Genomic DNA, 22,267 nt, shown 5'->3' with positions numbered 1-22,267 from the left:
TCGTGCAGCCTTGTCACCTTCCTTGCTTCCCCCCTGGACACATCATTCGTCCCGACCATCAGGGTGACCGTGTATGCACTCACCATCCCTAACATCTCAAGTGTCGCTAACATCTGCGGCGTTGCGGCTCCGGCGAAGCTCAAGATTCCCGTTCGCCAATGGGACTGGATCCGGGTCAGCACCCGCAGCAAGCTGTCCCCAATGATCAACTGAACCACGCCTTCAGGCACTCGCGGATGCGTGAAGTACTCCAACCAAGTCGCGTCGTGGAAGCAATCTCTCCTCTCCCTCTGCGCCGCGTTCCAGTCTATCCGATTGTGCTTGCGATATCTCCCTTCCGTATTCTTCTTGTAGCTTGAGATCACCACACTCCTGACAGGTTGCTCCCCCCACGTCGAGGGTAAGTCCGCTCTTGCCGAACCCTCGCGACTCCTCAGCTGTAGCCGCTCGTGCAACTCTTTCAATCGTGACGAGCTGCCACTCACCTGACTACTACCCGGGGTCGAACTCGGCGTATATCCAGGCAGCGCGACGTCCATCAATGGTCGTATTACTTGAGTCTGCATGCCGCGCAGGGAGGACGCTGATTCGGGTGGGATCCATACCTCCAGCCCCTCGTTCATATGTTCCTGAGCCGCACGATCGAGGTTGAATCGTCCCTTCGACCTAGGAGCTTCATCTACCTCCATGCGTGACTCTGGCCTTGAGACAGTCACTACCCGTTCTTTGGGCCTAGCCCCTTTCTGCATATCGAGCTCGCGTTGTTGTCGCTGGATCCTCTCTAGTTTGCCTGATATCTCTCGAGAGCCTGCTTCAGCTGCTCACAATTCGCGGCATTCTCCCGCACCCTTTCTGCCTGTAGCCGTTCAGCTCTCATCATGTCCAGTTCTCTCCGCGCTTGGTCCCTCTCAAGCACCGCTTGATCCCGGTCGAGGTTCGCCTTGTTTCTTTCCCGCTGGGTTCTCTCGAGTTCTCTCTTCATGGCTCTGACGTCCGGATAAGCTTCCCCCGTCTGCTGTGCCCGTGTCATCGATGGTACTTTACTCGTACTCTGGCTCGTGGACCTGACTGATGGTCTGACCGGCAGTGGGAATTCCCCCGCGCCATACTCCGTATTGTTGTTCAGGCCAGGGTTCCTCGCCAAATTGAACCCCCTTATCGCTCCATCCACGTTCCAGGACAGCCATCTGGTTTGTTCTTGATTGGACACTCCATCAGTGGTGAGCCTACCATCAAAACCGCCTCCGTCGCAGACTCCCGACATTCGCCCTGTTCCTCCAATTGGAGGATGGCATTCAGCATCACTGCCATTCTCTCGTCCACTTGAGTATAATCCAGGTCCCTCAGCCGCCTGTACAATTCGTCAAGTGTGGGCTTTTTCAGAGCCGATGGCATGGACTTCCAGAATCGATCTGCCATTTCTGTGATTTCAATTGGGTCCTTGAGTATTAGCAACTTGAGTTTCACCTGAGCAACTTGAGTTTCACCTGAGCAACTTGAGTTTCACCTGAGCAACTTGAGTTTTACCTGGGCAACTTGAGTTTGAGCAGCTTGAGTTTTCTTCCTTCAATTGAATATAGATGAGTAGTCAACGTGAGTTCAACAAATCAATCTGAAAATAACACCCGATTTTTTAGACTGACAAGCTCTGTCCCTAACCAGAAAACCCCATTACTTTTATGATTAAAAACCCTCTCCTTTTCGCCCTACTAAAATAGTTCAATTGAAATATTCTAAAAACATGCAGACACATTTTATGTTTTAGCACCATCAATCATTTAAAATAATAATTGTCATGCCAATCACCCCTAAGATCCCTTACCTGTTTTGTACCCCAGTACCTAGCTCAAGACTCCTCCCTCACACCCGACTCGACACCCCCGTGTACCCGACTCAGGCGATGCTCAAGTAGTACTTCTTATGAAGATACACCACTATCTCAGTTTCTGCAAAGACTACATGTAGGATAGCGTACAATTCCCTTGGGCTCAGTTTGCCCCTGTTTGGGTCATACACCGGCATTGAGACCTCTGTTATCCCTCTTTCAATCATGAAGTCTCGTAGTCTTGTTAGTGCCAACATCACGTGTTCGGGATCAATTGTGTTCCTGTCATTGACCCTCGTCACTAGGAAGCACAGGTATTTCCCCGGGACTTGTGCTACTGATGGTGGGAGCGCTGCCATCCCTCCCAGTCCTGGTCTCTGTCTGAACAGAAACTCTGCGTTCTGGTATTCTCTCTTGAAGTCAGCTTCCAGTCTTGATTTGAAACTCATGTCTGCCGTGATGCAGATCGCGCTCGTTCTGTTTGACAGGATGAAGTCACTATCTGTTATCATGATGTTTTCTGAGTACTGATTGGGTATTTCAAATTTCGTTTTGAAATTCCGGCCTATGTTAGGCTCTGGCTCTTGTTCTTCCAGTTCCAATTCGCTTGTTTCTCTCACTTCCTTGAGCTTCTTTATCATCAAATTTTCGGTGTGGGTAAGTCCTACCCCCACTCCCCGGACAAAAATATTTATCGACGTCCCCGTCGATGTTGTCGGGTCTGAATTGTCCGGTGAAATGTCCAGCGGCCTGTCTGTCGCCGTCCAGCCGAAGAGAGGGTCTTCTGACTTCTTGTGTTTTTCCGCTGACACGTCGAATTGCTGGATACTCTGTCCTCCATGGCCTTCGTCTTTGACGTCGCGTATCCACTCTAGTATCCTCAAGTTCGTGTTCTCCCTCCTCTCTATCTCGCTCTGTTCGAGGTCCGTCTCCATTTCTGGTGTCGAGTAATCTTCCTGCGGATAGTGTCCTCCATCATCAATGACCTGCCATTCCTCTTCGGCTTCCAGTTCGCCTGCACTCAGTAATTCCTCGCCCAATTTGTCTGGCTGTATCTTGTCAATCAAGAAGTCATCCCCGTATCTGTTGTATCTCATACCCGTCCGTTTACGATTGCCAGTTCTGGTTCCCGGTGATATTGGTCGATCTGGCTCCATCCACTTTGGCACCTCATCTTGCTCCGGGTCGTTCCAGTCTTCTTCTGCAAACGATCCTGCTTCAGACTCCACCTCTATCTTTTCATTGTCGTCCAAGCTCAAGTTTTCATTGCCATCATTTTTCTCCCTGGTGCCCTTCTCATTCACTTCACACGCTGGTTCTACCACCAGGTACTCGAGACCCTCCATGTCTTTCGGTAGGCACCAGTCTTCCGGGGACGGGACGTGAGGCTTCAGATTTTCGTAATGTGCTGCTCGCCCAGTACTCAAGCGGTAGAACCGTCCTTGCTGATGTACTTCCGTTATCATGAATGGTCCCCTCTACTTCTTGAGTAGTTTCTTTGTTCCCTTGGGCGGTATGACATTTTGGAAGACCCACACGTACTGGCCCACTTCATATGGTTTTGCTTATAGTATTTTTTCGTCATATTTCTTGCGTTGTCTCATTTGCGCTTGCGCCGTGTTCCTCCTGCATAGCTCGTTTAGCTCTTGTTGTCTTTTGATCGCTTCCTTCACGTATGCCTGAGGCGACGTCCTCTTCCCCTCGTATTCTGGGTAGAAGAATGTTAGAGGCATCGCCCTCTCCCTGCCCGTCAACATCATGAAAGGACTGATGCCCGTCGTTGAGTGCTGTGTACTGTTGTAGGCTCCTACTACCTGTGGCAGGTATTTGTCCCAGTCCGTCATGTATCTTGAGCAGTACACCCTTAACATGTTGACCAGTGTCCTGTTCTGTCTCTCTACCAACCCATTGGTCTGTGGATGATAGGTCGTCGAGTGTGCTTGAGCAATGTGCGATCTCCTCATCAATTCTTTCGTCAAGTCCCCCACTAAAGCTTTGCCGTTGTCCGACTGGAAAGTCATTGGACAACCATACCGCGATATCCAATGCGTTATCAAATGATCACATGTCTCCTCGGCCGAGGCTGTTTGGCACGGGACCGCTTCCGCCAACTTTGTGAAGTGATCTATTATAACTAGTATTTGGTTATAACCCGACTCCGTCATGCAGATTTTCTGATGGTCTATCTGCACCACTTCATTGAATTCCGAACTCTCGACAGACTTGAGGGGAAACTTCATCTTTCTTGGGTATTTTACTTGAAGGCATGCTAGGCAGGCATTCACCCATCTCTCGCAAGCTTTTCTCATTCCCGGCCAATCAAACCTATGAAGTATCCTTTGTTGTACTTTATCTATCCCCTGGTGGCCCATCTGGTCGTGTGATCTGAAAAGCACCTCCGTTTGGTACAATTGTGGTAGTATGATGAGGTTGTGTTTGTGTCATAGCTTTTCCTCATCTCTCCTCTTGCACGCTACCACCCCATCAGCTGTGTGATAAAGTAAGTCTTTCTTTTCTTTGTAGAACTGGCTCAAGATCTTGTAGCTGTCTTCCTCAAGTTCCCCCTTCTCCCTGACCCCCGACTGGATCCATTTGGAGATATTACTTGTCATTTTGTCATTCTTCTGGGCTCTTATTAGGTCTGACAGCCTATATCTCGCCTTGACATGCTCCTTTAGCGCCATGATCTGTCCATTCATCTCACCAGGGTTGTGGATGTCATCACTCAGTTTCACGCATATCATCCTTTTCACGATTTTCATGTCGTCTTCTGGTATCAGATTCGTTCTGACGTTCGAGTTGCACGACAGTTCCCTGAATGGCTTTCTTGAAACCGCAATTTCCTCAAGTTCTTCACCACCTCGTACCTCTTGTATGTCCAGATTGTACGTTCCTGAAGATGGATCCGTCTGTAACTCCCTGTCGTGTTGTCTTATCTTCTCTTCCGCCAATATCATGCACAGACTATCCTGGTCTTCACTGCTCTCATCCGAGTCTTTATCCCATTCTTCATGCTCCCCGGACAATTTCCCTTCTCCGGTTTCTTCTTCTTCCATGAACCTGAACCACTCCACGGACTCTTGATCTAGTCCCAGGTGTTCAGCCTCTTCTTTGAACGCCACTTTCTTTTTCCTAACCTTGGTCTGTTCAAGAACGTCCTCGGGGATTTTGTCAACTAGTGACCGCATGACGTCCTTGCTATCAGCGACGCTCCCTGTTGAGAGGTCAGTATTGTTCACTGTTTCTTGTTTCCGAAGTATGGTGACTTCCGGTTCCTTTTGACCCTTCTCTTGGATCACGGGTTTGTCATCTGATATTTTCTCAAGCAGCCTTATTAAATCTTCATCTATTCGGGCAGTTCCCGCTTCTACCTGATCGAGATCATAACCTTTTGCCTTGAGCGTTTCCCTCACGATCTTGGACTTGAGCATTATCTCTACCGGAATCCTTCTGCTTTTCTTCAAGATGGTCTTTTCTGGATGTTCTTTAGGTAATTCCGGATGATCTTCAATCGGTTTGCCTGATTTGTCCAGCCATCTCGTGAGTGGAAGACTGTCGTACGTTTCCTTGTCCATGAAGGAGAAGTCATCTTTGATCTCAGGTCTGTCCGCCTCTCTTTGTTCTTGTCTCTCGTAGAACTCCGTCTTCTTACTCAAGCTGTCAGCATTTTGAGGTTTATCTCGTGTTCTATGCTCAATTATCATGTTGTATCCGTCTAGGCGAACTATCCACCTCCCAATGTAACTTTGGTCCATTGAGTACGTTTTCAGCCAGCTTAGTGCTCGATTGTCGACTCGCAGCTTGAAGGGCTCACTGCCTAGGTATGCCCTGTATTTCTCGACAAAGGTGACCACTGCGAACATCTCTGCTTTCGGTGCTCCGTACTTCATTTCTGTGTCACTTAGGACTTTGCTCCCGTACGCTATTGGTCTCAAGACTGTCCTCCCATTCCATTCTTGTTCCTGATGGAGAATTCCTGAAATCGCAACTACCGATGCATCCGTGTCCAGCACGTACATCCCCTTCTCAGTCGGCATCCCTAGTACTGGTGCCTCGCATAGCTCTTTCTTTATCCTCTTGAATGACTCTTCTGCTGCGTTGTTCCATGTGAACTTCTTGCCCTTGTGCCTGATCAATTGTTGCATCGGGTACACCTTGTCCGCATAGCCTTTGATGAACTCTCTGTAGTAGTTAGCGAAGCCCAGGAAGCTCATCAACTGGTGTTCCGTCTTCGGTGACTTCCAGGTTAGGACTGCTTCCACGGCGTCTGGATCAGGTCTGATGCCGTGCTTGTCTACCATCCTGCCCAAGTATTTCATTGAGTCCTTGAGTATCTCGCACTTTGATGGTTTACACTTTAGCCCCGATCTTTTCATGCACCCGAACACCTCGACCAGTCTCTCAATGTGGTCTTCTAGTGTTGGCGTTGCTATTACCACGTCATCCACTTAGCACATTACCAGATTGCCATACTTCTTTGTCACGCCTATCAGCGCGTGTGCCATCAATCGCTGAAACGTGGCTGTGGCATTGCAAAGTCCAAACGGCATCCGTTTCCACTGAAACAGACCCAACTCGCAGGCAAACCCTGTCTTGTCCCTGTCCTGCTTCCGTAGTGGTACCTGCCAAAAGGCCGAGCCTAAATCAAGAGTCGTAAAAATTTTTGCATCACCTAACTTCGAGAGGCTCTCATCAATCCTAGGTATGGGATAGGCATCCTTCACCGTGACGGAGTTCAGGTATCGAAAGTCACAACAAAACCTCAACTGGTCGCCTTTCTTTTTGGCCATCACTACTCCACACGCCCACGGTGACTTGGATGGTTCTATCATGTCATACTCTAGTAACGTTTCGATCTCTTTTCTACACGCCTCTGATTTGTGCGGGGTCATGCGCCTCGCCCCCTCCCTGTGCGGTACCGCATTCTCCTCAAGTTCTATTTCATGCTCAACGAAATTACAACAGCCGATATCCGCTTTGTGCTTCGAAAAAACTTCCTCGTTCCGCTCTAGTACGTCCTTGATGGCTTTGAGCTGTTCATCTTTCAGTTTGCCCCTCAAGTGTTCAATCTCCGGCAGAACCGGTTTATCAGTTTGCATTTCATCTAGTGTGGGTCTCTCTGGAAAGTTTGAACAGCTCGACAGCCCATCGTCCGTTTCTGACTTAAGTGATTTAATAAGACCTGAAGAATCTTTTATTTTCTGCAATTGTCTCAAGATACAAATTTTGTCCCTGTGATTGGGACAATCAACAACTTCATTCTGTTTCGAGTTCTCAATTGTTTCATATCGAGTTTTAACCGGTAAAGCATATCCCAGTTTCCTCCCTCTCTGTATCGTGATCGGTATATCAAGGGTATTCAACAAGACACTGACGCAGAGGCCGCTGTTCGTTATCGAGAAGGATCTTCCTAAAACAGCGGCACTTTGACTATTAGGATTCGGAACTATACACACTTGCTTATTGTCACTTAATTCAATGTAATTTTTTATCCGCAAGCCTACGATTGCCGCTTCATTTGCCTTTAGCCTCACCCTCCTACTCAAGAACACCGGTGCTTTGCTTTCATTTGCCATTATTAAATTTACCGGTTTGATTGCGTACCTCCTATTCGGGTTCCGTATCCTGAACATTGCGTTGTTTAGATCAATCGCTACATCAAAGTTCCTGATGAAGTCTCTGCCTAAAATAAATTGGTCGGACTCATCTAGGTTTTCTACTACAAGAAAACTCATCCACAGGTTACGTTCCCCCAGATTAAGCGCTATTATCGGCGTTCTGCCCAACACGCGCAGGGCCCCTTTGTTCGCAGCCGATAACCGTATTCTCGAATCTATCAAGTCATCTTTGTTGAAGCCCATTCGTTCCCAAGTTTCGATTGGTATGACACTCAAGACCGCTCCCGTATCGAGTAACCCACGTAACTGAGTCTTCTTGCCACTTATGTCTAGCACGTGCCCTGTCACATCTGCCTCTGTCCCGATGTGCATCGCATCATCTTCAAGCATGGCGCAGTGTCCAATCGATCTCACCTTTAACTCTTCCTTCCCTACGTAGATTTGCCCAATTAGGTCTTCATCACATGTTATCATTGTTTTGGTATAGATGTTGATTCCATCTATATTCAACATCACCTCATGTGGACCATAAGCTTCTGTGTATCTGTTATCAACACGTACCGACTTGCTACCCCCTCGCGTGAGTAGTGCTCTCAATGCTCTAGAAGTCGATTGTGGACTTATTAAGCTCAAGTAATCTGCGTACACATCAATGTGCATTATTGTCTGGTCGCTCGGTTCGCTCAAGTTTCTGGTTACCTCGTGGCCGCCCACTGTGATTATCGACATTATTCTAGCCCCAATTTTTGATATGTCGAATGGTTTTCCTGTCACCATCTTTACAGTGTTACAATTTCCAGTCTTTGTCGAGCCCGATACAGCCTCTGGTGCTGGATTCGATCCAGCTAATGCTTCGTTGAAATTCTGCTTTTCGATCTCCTGCTTTAGTCGTTGTTCTATTTCTTTCGCTGCCAGATCCTGCTTCACTTTGTTGATGGCCTCCGCTGCCGCCTTTTCGTAATCTATTTCTGGGGCTTTCTTCGCCGTGGCCTCTGCTGCACTACCACATTGTGTTACAGTTTTCATTGATTTCGTTGGTAGCTCCACATTTGGTCCCTCAAGTTTCTTCGTCTCAAATTCACCTTGTCTGTTTCTCTGGTTCTGCACCGCTGCTAGCGCCAACTTGTGTTTCGGATGACTCTGATTCTTGACCGCTTCCCAAAACAACGGACAGTCCATCCTGAAGTGCCCTTCTTGGTTGCAGAAGAAGCATCTTGCTCCTATTTTGGTGATCGAGCCGCTATAGAATTCGTGTTCTTCCATTTGACTCATATCTTCCTCATCAGGTGCATATCCCAAACTCTTCATGTCCTGTTTGTATGTAGTGCAATCCGCCACATGATGATCAACTAACCCTCAGTTAGCACACGACCTGCGTTTGTCCATGTCATCTCTGGGCTTGTACCATGGCGACCTCTGTGGCTGACTCCCCCCTTGGGTGTTTCTGTTGTCTTCGAGTACGAGTATTTCTTGGGTTTCATCAGCATGTACTCCCTTGACTTCTGCCTCATCTCTTCTGGAGTTGGCGCATTATCTTTCGACAATGTGTAATACGTTGCTAACATCGTTCTCAAGTCATCACTCTTTACCCCATCAATGAACTTTGAGGCTATGCTGAAGTTTCTTCTATTGGTAGATTCTTCTGGGTCACTCCTCCTTCTCAAGCTCTCGAGATCATCTAGGAACCTGTCCATCGATTCGTCATCTCTCTGTCTCTTTTTTTCAAATCGCATCATCGCTTGATGACCCTTCATGCCTGAGCCGAATCTATTCAACAGTATTTCAAAGATTTTGTCCGCGGTATCGCGTTCTTCTTCTTTCTTCGCAACCACGCATTTTAATGCTGTGCCTTCTAAATTGCTGATTATGGCTGTGCATGCTTGTCTTTCATCGTTCAAGTTGTCCTGTTCTAGTTGTAATCTCATCACTTCCACCCAAGTATCAATGCATCCATCAGAGTCATCTTTGAATTCTTTAGGCTTTTTGAATGTTTTTCTGGATTTTCCCTCTCTTCTATCATTCGAGTCAGTGTTCCTCGTGGCGAAGGCCTCTAGAGTTCTATTCATCATTTCCCAAGTGCTTGCCCATGTCATAGCATCCGGACCTGCGTTGCTGTTAGCTGTTGAGTCCCCCGGACCAGTCGTTGTACTTGACGTTCCATTCTTCATGATCGTTTTAGTAGCTGTTGGTGCTATGCTCACCGTGTCTCGGGTTAAGGGCAACGGTGTCGATTGCCGTTTGTTCCTTTGTGGTTCCACAAAGTCAACTCTGGTGCCTTGCGTGCGATCCGCTGCCGGTCTTTCTTGTGAGGTAGAATTTCTCAAGATTGCATCCAATTTCGCCTGTATTGCACTCGAACTTTCGGCCTGATTCTTGCCCATTGTGTCCATTCTCTTTTCCAGGCCACCTAATTGGCTGTTGACATCATCATATCGGTTTTTCAACTGTTGCATATCTTTTTTGATGTTCTTATCTCGTTCTTCATTGGTGGCGTCTACCTTATCTGACATCTCCTTGAGTCTCTCATCTGTTGCCTTGGCCAGGTTAAAGTAACTATCTAGATACTCGCGTTTGTTGTATCTTAACTCTTTTCTTATCACTTCTCTGTTCTCTTCGCTGTGCTTTTTGTCAATCTGATTCAGTTTCGCCATCAAGTCACCCAGCTCAATCGTAGCCTCTTCATGGTCAGCCGTCGGTCTGTCTTTGGCCGTAGCCTCTGCTTTAGTTTGTTCCTCTCTTGGATTGGCTTCTGTTGTCTTCGTGCTCACTGTCCCAAATGTTCGCGCTCTTTCAGCTTTTGGCTCTTCGGTCATGTTTTCTTTCATTTTTAATCCGACCATCATCGCCAACTTTTCTGTAAAAGATGTCTTTTTTACTTGAGAGTCTTCTTTCACCGTTTCCTCGGTGTTGCCTATTGCATCTTCCACATTGTCTATTGGTGAGAACTCTATGGGATTCGGGTTCGGTTCTTCTGCTTTGGGCATTGGGGTTGACTCCGTCGCAATTTTCCCTGTTTCATCCACACTTTGATCGGGTGTCTCTAGATCAATCTCGATGGTGGGTTCTACTCGTTCCCCTTCCGTGCCCTCTTTTGCTCTGTTCTCCGTTGTACTCCTTGTGCTGACCATATTAACTGAAAAGCTCTTCTTTGTTATCTTCGGACCCATTGATATTGTTTTGCGTAGCGACGAATTATACTTTGTCTTTGCTTCGGTAGATCTTTTTTCAGCTACCGGTACCCTGCTCCGCCTCATTATTTACAATTGTTATTATTTACAGTATTATTATCTACAAAATTTCTACTCTAAGGTTAAAACTCTAAGTAAAAAGAAATTGACAATTCCATAAAAACAATTTTTCTTAAACTCTTGAAAACTTTTATGTGTTAGGTTAGGATAGGGAATGTGTTGTTATGATTGGTTACTTCAACCTAACTTAGTACTCTTGTAGTACCCCCTTCCTAATACTGTTCCAAGACTTTCTCTCTACCGTCCCAAGACTATTCAGTGTTGTCCCAGTACTTCTTATTGGTATCCTCAGACCATTGTCCCAAGACTAACGTCCCAAGACCAATGGCCCAAGACCAACGTCCCAAGACTAATGTCCCAAGACCAATGGCCCAAGACCAACGTCCCAAGACTAATGTCCCAAGACCAATGGCCCAAGACTAATGTCCCAAGACCAATGGCCCAAGACCAACGTCCCAATACTAACGTCCCAAGACCAATGGCCCAAGACCAACGTCCCAAGACCAATGGCCCAAGACCAACGTCCGAAGACTAATGTCCCAAGACCAACGTCCCAAGACTAACGTCCCAAGACCAATGGCCCAAGACCAACGTCCCAATACTAACGTCCCAAGACCAATGGCCCAAGACCAACGTCCCAATACTAACGTCCCAAGACCAATGGCCCAAGACCAACCTCCCAAGACCAATGGCCCAAGACCAACGTCCCAAGACAAATGTCCCAAGACCAACGTCCCAAGACTAACGTCCCAAGACCAATGGCCCAAGACTGTTTTGTACCAAGACTGCTCTGGTCCAAGATTGCCCCAAGGCTGCACTGTCCCAAGACTGTGTTGCCCCAAGACTGTCCCCAGACTGCAATGTCCCAAGACTTCTTCGGTACTGTCCCAAGACTCGTCACTGAGTGTCTGGATATCGGATCTCTTTCTTCTTCGTTGTAGGGACTTCTCGATTCACTGTACCTTGTACCACCACTCAAGCTCTAGTGAAAATCCCAAAAACCCTCTCTTAATGGCCAAATGCTAACCCCTCTTTTTGAATTACCTCTTTTTCTATGTTCCAAGCAACTTGAAACCAAAACCTGTGCGCAGGTATCTTGTGATCACCTGTTAGTATAAAAATCAATCGCAAATCCTCACCAAAACGCAACAATATATATAAAAAAATATTTTTAAACAAGAAAAAATAATAAAACAGAGAAATCAACCCACCTAAAATTCAAAGGAGACAAATGTCGACCTTCTGTCGAAAAAAAAATGTCTGGTACCTAACTGCCACGCGTTTTCCTCCCCCCACTAGCGATCTTATGGGGTATCACAAAAACTGTCTATATCCGTTCCCCCCTACCAATCCAACCAGCGTACCAATCTTAACTCGAGTTAAATTTTGGATATCCACCTATTATTACCAACGCGTGTTGATGGCTAATGTAACTAAATCAACGATGTCGATTAATTAGTTACTCTAATTTCCCCCCTTTTTACAATTTACAACCGCCAACCTCTAACCTAACCAGCCCCCCTACTAACCTCCCCCCTCTTTAGCCCCCCTCTTAAGCCGAAAAATCCCTTAAGCGCCGGGTGCTAAACCTCTCGAGAGAAAACCGTAGACCTGTTTCCAGGCCTGCTTGAGTAAAAACTGCCTCAAAACAATGGGACTCCGCTTATCCAATTTTACACTTATTTCCTATAATGTAATGTGGATTCTAACGATACCCGTTGTTCGACTTGAGAACACCCCTGTGCGTCCTCTTGTAGTGGTCCTGTGCTGTTTGTCTCTGTTCTGCACTTGACAGCAGAACCACTTTCCCACTCGACTGGTCACCTTTTCCAATCAAGTCTCCTAGTGGTCCGTTTCGATCCTTGTGAACCACTTTCCCACTCGACTGGTCACCCTTTCCAGTCAAGTCTCCTAGTGGTCCGGTTGGGTCGCAATCTATCTGAAAAACCTTAACAACGCCCCCCACTCGGGCACCTTCCTGAAGTCACTGGTTCAAATTGCTAGATTGATCGAAACGATCGGTCTTATAAAACAGTATGTGTATACTATTTAATTAATACAAAGGTTTGATCCAACTAATTTGGTATCAAAGTCACTGTCTTTTTTCGTTTTATGGTTTTTGTTCCTTTTTGTATTCTTTTTTGCTCGTGTTTTTGTCCCCCTAGTTGCCCCCCTTCACTCGGTTAGCTAAGCCTCGTTCAGAGAGCGTACCAGGAAGTTTTCTTGAGTTTTCTTAAAAAGCTATCACGGTACAACCGGAAGGTTTACACGTTCCCGCTGAACCGTACCACCGGTACTCTAGAATGGGCATGTAGCCCGGAGCTGTGTCAAGTGGGTTCGACTCCGTAGTCATGATGTCGTAAAAACACCCAGGAGCGCCATAAAAACACTATGTAACATTCGTCTACTGTAGTCACACATGAGGCTTAAGAAAAATAGGCCCTATAACCATTGGCTCAAGAGTCAGGGACACTATCTCTTGTGTTTTTCTACCTCAAGAACGGTCGGAGCCAATTCGGTTCGCTTGCGACATGAGACTGGACCCGTTACAGCTTAAATGCCACTACCAAAATACCCCCCCACTCTAGAAATAAAAGCGTCCCCATACTTAGGTCTCGAAATACCCAAAATACATGAACGCCGTTAAAAACCGGGTCGGAACAATCCGCTTAGTTACTTTTTATTGGACAGTGGAACTTTGATCCATTTCAGATGGATCAACCTAAAACTCGCCTTATCTCAACATAACTATCATAAAATACACTCGAGAAATTTAAATTGAGAACTCACATGTCGATGCACTTGAGTATGAGGAGTAATTAAAAGATAAGCAGCTCGAGAATCAAATAATATAACTAAATAAGTTTGATGCTAATTAGTTTTAACCACAGAAGTAAGTTCTGTCTCAAGAATCAAAGTTTCTGCATGAACCATCGGGACACTTGAGTTGTCCTCTCTTCCATTGAATGTTCTTCTTGTTCTGAGTGCGGGAGCAGCTTTCACAATACCAGACTATCTCGGTTATTGATGCGTATACGTCATCGGATATTTTTGCGCATTTTAGATTATACCAGTTTCGGCAACTCTCGCATTCAACCCCCTTTGATCTATATGTGACTTTTCTGCTGCAACATGGGCACAAACTCTTTTTGTCATTAATTTGCTGTAACTTCGTTCCCACCGGTATTTCTTGTCTTAGAGCAAAATCGTACTCTTTCAGCCATAAGTTTGCCAGAATAACAGCGGGGGACGCGCCCATTGCTAAACCATCAACTTGTACATACCATGAACCATTACACTTAAAATGTACTTTGCTGACCGCCAGATTCAAAAGCCTTTTAATGGTTGATCTTTGAATTTCAGGGGGAGACTCCTGGCTGTACAGCTTCAGTAAAGCAATTTCAATTGCCTCCTTCGGTGGAACGTTGGTGTGCAAACTTTTCACATCAAGAGACTCAGAGCCAAATTTTCAATTGTTTCTCTGGCATCTTTAGTATTGGTTTCTATATTGGCTCCATCGATGATGTCAAAAAACTTTGACAGCGTTTTGTTAAGATTCTCATACGAGCTGCCTCGAAATGAGAGTACTGGTTGTAGGGGTGTCTCAGCCTAGTGTACCTTAGCTAAACCGTACAAACGGGAGGGTTGCCCTCATCTTAGAATATTACCGATCACTTATCTTGTCTCTTTTGTTCATGGCTAGTAGTTCTTTGTTAAGTTCCTTCCCAATTTTCAGTATAACCTCATCAGTGGTTGCATCTTTTTTCAAAAACTGAGCAGATTGCAACAAAAATTTTAGCTTTGATTCATACGTTTGTTTCCTCAGAATGCAAAAACCAACCCCCTTATCAAAAGGCGCAGCCAGCAACCCATTACCTTTGAGATATTTCCTCGTTTTTTCAACGGCTTTGTCTCTTGGTGTTTGCTTTATGTTTTGTGCGTATGAATTTGCCGCGGCTTCTATTTCACATAAAGTTTCACCAGATGTTTTTTTGATTTTTCAATTGTGAGGCGCACTGTATGCGCACTGTATACTCCGCTGTGCTTCGACATATGCTTCTTGGCATTCTCGTACAACCATGAAGTCATGTTGGCTCTAAACCATGGCATCAGTCGTCTTCTGACCCATATCTTCTTCAATTTCATCGGAATGTTCAAGATTTTGCACATTGTCTCGAAAAGATGTTACCACCATACTCTACTCTTAAAAAATACATATAAAAACTTTCCATGAGTTTTTTCAAATAAATGTTTTTGTGTCGTGTGATAAAAAAAGATCTGACGAAAACCTAGAAATTAGGCATACTCAACAGTCAAAGTAAAATTGGGCAAAGGTTTTATTCAAAAAAATATAGCCAATCGAAGATTGGAAAAGAGTAATGAACGCAAGTAAACATTAAAAAAAACAGTGACTTTCTTGAAAAAATCTCAACTTTTGAATTTCACAGAAAAAATAGACGCCCTGGAAGCTCTCTAAATTTCTAGAACAATTTATGATTGGCGCTTTTTTGATAACATGAACCCAACTTGAGAAAACTGGATCAATAGGCAAAGTTTTTATTCCTCTGGGAAATCTTAAAAATAAATTCCACTTTCGAAACTAGAAATCGTTCACGTTTTTTTTCGCGCCATTTCCACGTTCGTATTTGGAGAGTGCTATTTACGTCATTTTCAGCAGATGAATTTCAATTGAACTCAAAAAGTGCATTATTTGAGTTCATTATTTAAGTGCTTTTTAAGCTCAAAGTTAGACTAAAACTCAAAAACTTCACACCGGTTTTTCTCGCCACTAGGACACTGGTCTCTCGAATCAGGAATGAAAGGGCTTTATTATGATATATCACTCCACCCATTACGATGATTATTTGTGGTTCCTGATTTTTCGTGCAAAACAAAAAAAAAGAAAACTAAAACACACCCGAGAACAAAGTTCCTCCCTATTTTCAATAGTCGGAACAATTAAATGTCTCGAGGTGTAAAACCTAATGCCATAATTCACAGTAGGCAAAGCGGAGCTTTGCACCATTTGCGATATCGCTCAGACATAACATTGGAATATAGCAGACAAAAATAAAACCATATTTTTAAATTCGAGAAAAAATATACAAAATCAGGGATAGTTAATCAAATACACTTGCAACTACCATGAAAACCGCTTACAGTATAAAAAAGTGTGACTTGGAAGCTAAGACGAAACATAATCAGACTAACGATAGGCCAACAAAATTTTTAACGCGGAATATTTGCAATTTGAAAAAAAAAATTAAGTCCTGGTCTAGAAAATGATTCAAACCTGAGACCTTTACCGTTCCAGATAGAGTCGTTATCTCTCGACCAAATGGGATGGAGATGCCAAGAAATTTGATTTTATTGTAAATCAAGCTATCAAAAGATTTTGTTAACTCCACTGTTAATCTGAAAGTTATATTTGATCGAGCGCAATCATCGAACTCACTCTGAAAAATGCGACAGTGATCCTGATAACTTTGTCTTTGATAGCCTCGCTGAGAATGGAACCCAACACGGGTATGGGATTGTACTGTACCAAAGTAGTCTCCACTATATTTTGACTGAACGACAGCAGCCAGAGACAGTTAATGAGCTGGTACTGCAACTGGAATCGGATCTTTTTCCCAAGAGCTCTAATGATTACTCCTACAGCTTCCTTCGTGTTAACCAGTCGCTGTCTATAAGCTTCTACACTTAGTAACTTCATCAAACATCTTGCAACGTTTTGGAGGTATTCGTTCTAAAAGATAACAGTTTCCAAGTATCTTGAAAATCGTAGCGTTATGGAAAAATTCAGTAGAAATCGCTTTCGGAATCATCTACGCATTTTTCTTAAGGATATCTTTTCGTAGTCGTGATTTTTAGTGACTGAATAATACTCACGCTTTCAATTATTTGACAAAATCAATTATTGTTTATGTTTAGGTCCCTCTCCAATCTGTTCGCATTATCTTGTCAGAGTACATACTCTCCTAATACTTTCGAATATTTAGTTAACTACTATTTTTCTTCTATTTTCAAGAAAATTAATTTTTCCGATGCAAGTGGTGATTCGTAAAAAAAGGTTACACTGGTACACCATACCAAACAACCCGTTAACCTTTCTTGAAATATCGTATCTTCAAATCCTTTGAGATTTTTTAATACTGAAAGGATGAACCAGTCAACTCATATCTTGTTATGTTACTTTAAGGCTTGAAATAATCAGTTGTACAGCCTCTTCGAGACCAGAAAGACTACAACCACAATGGACTTACACCGTTTGTTCCAAGTTGCGTAATAAACCATGTGAAATAATAATCCAGATCCTGTTCCTCCATCTGGTCTACTGCGTTAACACAGATCGTAGCCAAAATTCTAGCCACCTGATGAGCAATAAAGGCATCCGGTCTGAGTAGAAAGGGGAGAAAGCAACTCAGACTAGAGCCTCCTTTCTTCGAATGCTGCACGAATAATTCTACCCGCGAGTTGTCTTCCTGCAAACAAACAATTATGAGGTGAAGATTAAGAGCAGATTAATAGTAACCGTGAAAGTTCCGAAGGCCAAAAGTCCCATTTGCACTATTTGAAATCTCGGCTGGTGCACTTAATGGTAAATTTCTTCGGCAAAGTTAAAACTAGAAACACACTATGATACGTTGAGAAAAAGTACAAACACCTATGACCAAAAAACATCAACTTCCATGAATTGTTAATAATTTTCATTTTGTTCACATTCTTTATTTTACATCGCTACTATTCTACGTAATTGATCCTATAAATAAAAACAAATAGAGATTTCAATAACTTCAATGATCTCAATGTTATTCAAACTCAAAAACGCTTTGAACAAACCTCCAGCAGATCATCGACAATTGTCAAAATGTATCGCAGATTCTGATCTTTTGGAATATGGCGAAGCAATGTCAGGATTGATTTCACGCACTAAAACTTCATCTTTTTTCAAATCAAGTTTTTAATATATCCAAGTACGACAAGACCAGCAGCCAATTTACCTCGGGTCCTTTGGTATCTAATAATTCGCATTTACGGTGTCTAGGTGCCAAATCGAATTGTTGGATAAACTCAAAGTCTTCTTTGCTGATCATTTGACCTCTAAAACAACAGCGTTGATATAAAGCCTGGCACTAGCGGTTGGAGCACCTGTTCACAAACAAATTACTGGTAATAGCTCTGCCAATTGATTCGGGATTCTCTTACTTCCACCGCTTCAATTTTCAGCTTGTCCATGGCACCTGGCATGTCTTTGAAAGACTGGGTAGCAAACTCAGTAGCCATTTTTATCTGCAACCATTTTAAATGATTGGTTTATTGTGCAATACTTGGATTGGCGACAATACACAAGAATGGGATGCCACTCTGCTCAGATCTAGATAGAGAGAAAGACGTAAGCTTCATAAATGCGCCGAAGGCCGATACCTATGCATTAGAGGAAAACGTTTAAGTTAAATGGGCTTCAAAGGTAAGAAAATTAAATGACAAATTGTATAATAAAATACAGACAGGGGCAAAGCTGAGCTTCGAACCACTCGCGAAAAAACTAAATGCCAAAAACAAACACTGAATGAACTCTATTGGAGAAATCAAAAAAATGCAAGTCTTATAGGAAAAAACTACCTAAAAATGATAAGAAGGATCGGGCCACATGAACTTCATTCAATTCTTTCTCATAACCAATAGACAGAAACGATAAGAAAAAACATTGGTAACCCAATCGAGATACAAAAATTGTTAATTTACTCAAAAACTTTGCTTAAACTCGGGCAATTAAACAACTTGCATATCTTACAGGAACATAATTGCGGACAAGCACAGTCCCTATACGTTATTTGCTATAAAGTAGGATCAAAATGAAAGTAAAATTGAAAAAAAAAATGGCAAATAAATTTTTCTGGGATTTTTTCTTCGAAAAATATTTGACATGAAAACAGTAAGATATGCCATTACCTAGAATCGATTTCAAGTGAAACAGCTTGAACCTAAAACACACCCAACTAATTGAAACTATAATTATTAGATGCACTTTCAGAACGAAAACATTAAATCGAAACTATGCCTCCTGAAAAACTGAAAATTTCTTCCATAAAAAATACTTGAAAACATGTTGTAACAGACAATTATGGCTCGTTTAAAACCAGGAAACCATTAACTACATTGAAAAACTCGACAAAAATATGTTTGAAAATCTACCAACAAGTTAGGGAACTGAAGACCGGGCAAGAGAGCCGACAAAAATTGGGATGAAATCAATAAAGCCGACAAAGTCAAGTTTGTTAACTTTCTTTCAGCTGCAGACTCAGTATTCTTTCGATAGCTCTAGAACGATGCTTAATAAAAAAAATACGACAGGCCATTAAGACGTCAAGGCATGAAGATCACAAGACATTAAACGACAAGACATTAAGACAGAAGCATTATAGAAAGTAATTTTCAAAACTACTCCAGAAATGCAATTTTGAGAATAGCGTGTAGTGTCGTCTTAAGGTCCCATCAAAAGCAGCTGTCGTTTTAACAGTTGTCGTCTTATTAGCCGGACACCATCTAAAACAGCTTTTTTTTTCAAGGTAATCAGAAGGTCAGAAGTATCATAGTAACCGAATTTACAGTCATAGTCCCTTCATCATGTATTCCAGTCAAAATCCTTGGAATTTTTTAGATATGGAAGTGATAATGATAAGAGAAGATGACACGTGTTTAAGTCCTTTTCAATTGAAATCGATACGGGTTACGTTTCTTCAATAAGAACACGCAACTCGACACGAGATAATATAATATACAAGTGTTACAAGTAAAAAATTTCGTCGAAAGTTATTTTGTCATTTATTGTTCCGAGTACGCAAGCGGCGTTCGCAATCTGTATTGCCAGGGAGATTCTCTGTTTTAAAAAGCTGCCTGCTCTGGGTTCCTCAGTGCATATGCTTAGGTTCTTACAAAGCTTGCTCAAAAAAACTTCTGTGCTGGGGCCAGCCGCGCCCTGAATTTCAAAAGCTAGCGGTTGAAAAAGATATCCATCATTTACAAGATCTTTATACTTGTCAATTTTTCGCACTTCCGCTTCAGCGGCAGCCGTACCAGGGTTACAAACAAACCCGGCATTAATCCTACAAGGAGCTAAGTAGTCTACTACCGTTACATCCCACAAGAGCTGCTTACCATCAGCCCATGGAACGAGCGTCAAACCGTCTGGTCGCTTCTGATCGGTCCTGTAGAGGTGTCGTGGTTCTAAAATAGACGGAATGTGAGTAGATGATAGACTCTGCTTTATAAGGGCATTCAGGTTTGAATGCCTAGAGAATCTCCCTGCACTTTTGAGGCAAGAAAGACCATGCCAACCATCCTCGGTAACGTCTTTTCCATCCTCGGTAACGTGCCAACCATCCTCGGTAACGTCTTTTATACTACAGCTGTCAACCGTTCAAAACCGAACACATGTCTCAACTGAAAAACTCAACTGAGAAACGGAGTTAAAACTAGTTATTCCCTAAAATTTCCAAAGTTCCTTACTTACAATATTTATTTAATTCTAGAGTTGCGTCACTATGTGAGTACATAATTCAATTTATTGAGTGTATTTTCACAGAGTCATGTTGAGATACAGCGGGTTTTAGGTTGATTCATCTGAAATGGATTAAAGGCCCACTGTGACTGAAGAGATTTTTGCTAAAAGTAAATTTCAAACGTAATCGCAACTATGTGCATTGTCAGGATTCTTAAAATAAACTAATCTACATGACGATAATACATCAATTTACAAATGCTATTTACAATAATTCACATACATTTTGGTTCTAAACCATTATGTTAAAAAATAAGCCAATCAAAACACAGTTCACTTCTAAATTACTATTGAGATTAAAAAATTTTTATCCTCTAAAATTAATTAAACATTTTTCAATTTATTTGACTGGAAGTTCCTGAGTCATAATTTCGATTTAGACATGTACGTTTTACATAAAGAACCAAAAACATTTTGGGACTAAATTTTCAGTGTTAACTCCTTGCTCCTGAACTCATCGCGCGTGTTCAGGCCCGGTTTCTTTTTCCTGATATGTTTTGCTTCTTGTAACAACAATTGTAATTTGTTGTTTGACTTATGTATAATTTCTCAACTGAGATCTGCGGTATTTCCCTGAAGGTGGAGGCCTTCTGGTGAATCCCTTTTTTATGTTCCTCAATTCTAGAGGTCAAATGTCGAACAGTTAGTCCGACATAGGTGGAAGTGCATCCACTACATGACACTTTATAAACCACTCTTGACTTAGATTCATTAGAAAATTGAATGCTGACTTCAGTGATGGTAAACATGATTCTAGCTTTCTTGTGGTGAAAACCACTTGAACGTTAGTTAAAATTCGTAACCCGTTGGCAAAATATTGGCTTTGGTTACCTCAATATTGCATCATAAGCATTGGGCTCTTCAAATCCGCTGGTGATTGAGTTGACAAACACCTCTCACTATCGAGGGGCTTGCCTTTACCCTCGATGATTTTGCTCGGGGCGTCTGCCGCCACCTTTGCGGACCAATTTTCAAGGTATTGATTTGACAGCCATTGCGCCCTTTCAGTTTCCATAGCCTTATCAAACTGCTTCCTGCTGGATCTACTACTAAAAATTCTGTGCACGGTGCCTTGGATAACACTACGCTCATACTGATTTGGGGCGCAGCTTCTATAGTTCAGTGTAGTCCAGTAGATGTTGGTTTTTGATACCAACTGCAAGTTACAATCCTATCCTGCGATACATTTATGTTCAAATCCAGGAACGGCAAGTTCCCCTCCGAATTAGTTTGTACGTCTAGAGTGAACTGCAGATTTGGAAGATGAGAATCGACGGCATCGAGAAGACAACTCGGCTCCCCTCTGACTGTTCTAACAATGTCATCCACATACCTGAGGAACATTTTCACCTGAGAAGTATGTTTCTTCTTGTTCTGAGTGCGGGAGCAGCTTTCACAATACCAGACTATCTCGGTTATTGATGCGTATACGTCATCGGATATTTTTCCGCATTTTAGATTATACCAGTTTCTGCAACTCTCGCATTCAACCCCCTTTGATCTATATGTGACTTTTCTGCTGCAACATGGGCACAAACTCTTTTTGTCATTAATTTGCTGTAACTTCGTTCCCACCGGTATTTCTTGTCTTAGAGCAAAATCGTACTCTTTCAGCCATAAGTTTGCCAGAATAACAGCGGGGGACGCGCCCATTGCTAAACCATCAACTTGTACATACCATGAACCATTACACTTAAAATGTACTTTGCTGACCGCCAGATTCAAAAGCCTTTTAATGGTTGATCTTTGAATTTCAGGGGGAGACTCCTGGCTGTACAGCTTCAGTAAAGCAATTTCAATTGCCTCCTTCGGTGGAACGTTGGTGTGCAAACTTTTCACATCAAGAGACTCAGAGCCAAATTTTCAATTGTTTCTCTGGCATCTTTAGTATTGGTTTCTATATTGGCTCCATCGATGATGTCAAAAAACTTTGACAGCGTTTTGTTAAGATTCTCATACGAGCTGCCTCGAAATGAGAGTACTGGTTGTAGGGGTGTCTCAGCCTAGTGTA

The 22,267-nt window shown here is 43.2% G+C and overlaps 1 protein-coding gene across 1 annotated transcript in view; it reads right to left on the bottom strand.

Annotated features, from left to right (window-relative positions):
* Window positions 1-16,113: 16,113 nt before the first annotated feature.
* Window positions 16,114-22,267, bottom strand: part of LOC134841764 (V-type proton ATPase subunit H-like) — a 183,374-nt gene continuing 177,220 nt past the window's right edge. Inside the window, exons 2-6 of the mRNA XM_063857801.1 lie at window positions 17,863-17,986; window positions 17,696-17,795; window positions 17,535-17,624; window positions 16,958-17,176; window positions 16,114-16,440 (exon numbers count right to left, since the gene is read on the bottom strand). Of these exons, the coding sequence (XP_063713871.1) occupies window positions 16,114-16,440; window positions 16,958-17,176; window positions 17,535-17,624; window positions 17,696-17,795; window positions 17,863-17,978 (852 nt within the window). The 5' untranslated portion in view covers window positions 17,979-17,986. The remainder of the gene's footprint in view (window positions 16,441-16,957; window positions 17,177-17,534; window positions 17,625-17,695; window positions 17,796-17,862; window positions 17,987-22,267) is intronic.

Source organism: Symsagittifera roscoffensis, chromosome 3 (assembly GCF_963678635.1).
Source record: "Symsagittifera roscoffensis chromosome 3, txSymRosc1.1, whole genome shotgun sequence".
NCBI lineage: Eukaryota > Metazoa > Xenacoelomorpha > Acoela > Convolutidae > Symsagittifera > Symsagittifera roscoffensis.
Note: the sequence above shows the minus strand (reverse complement) of the source record. Positions and strands in the feature narration are given on the sequence as shown.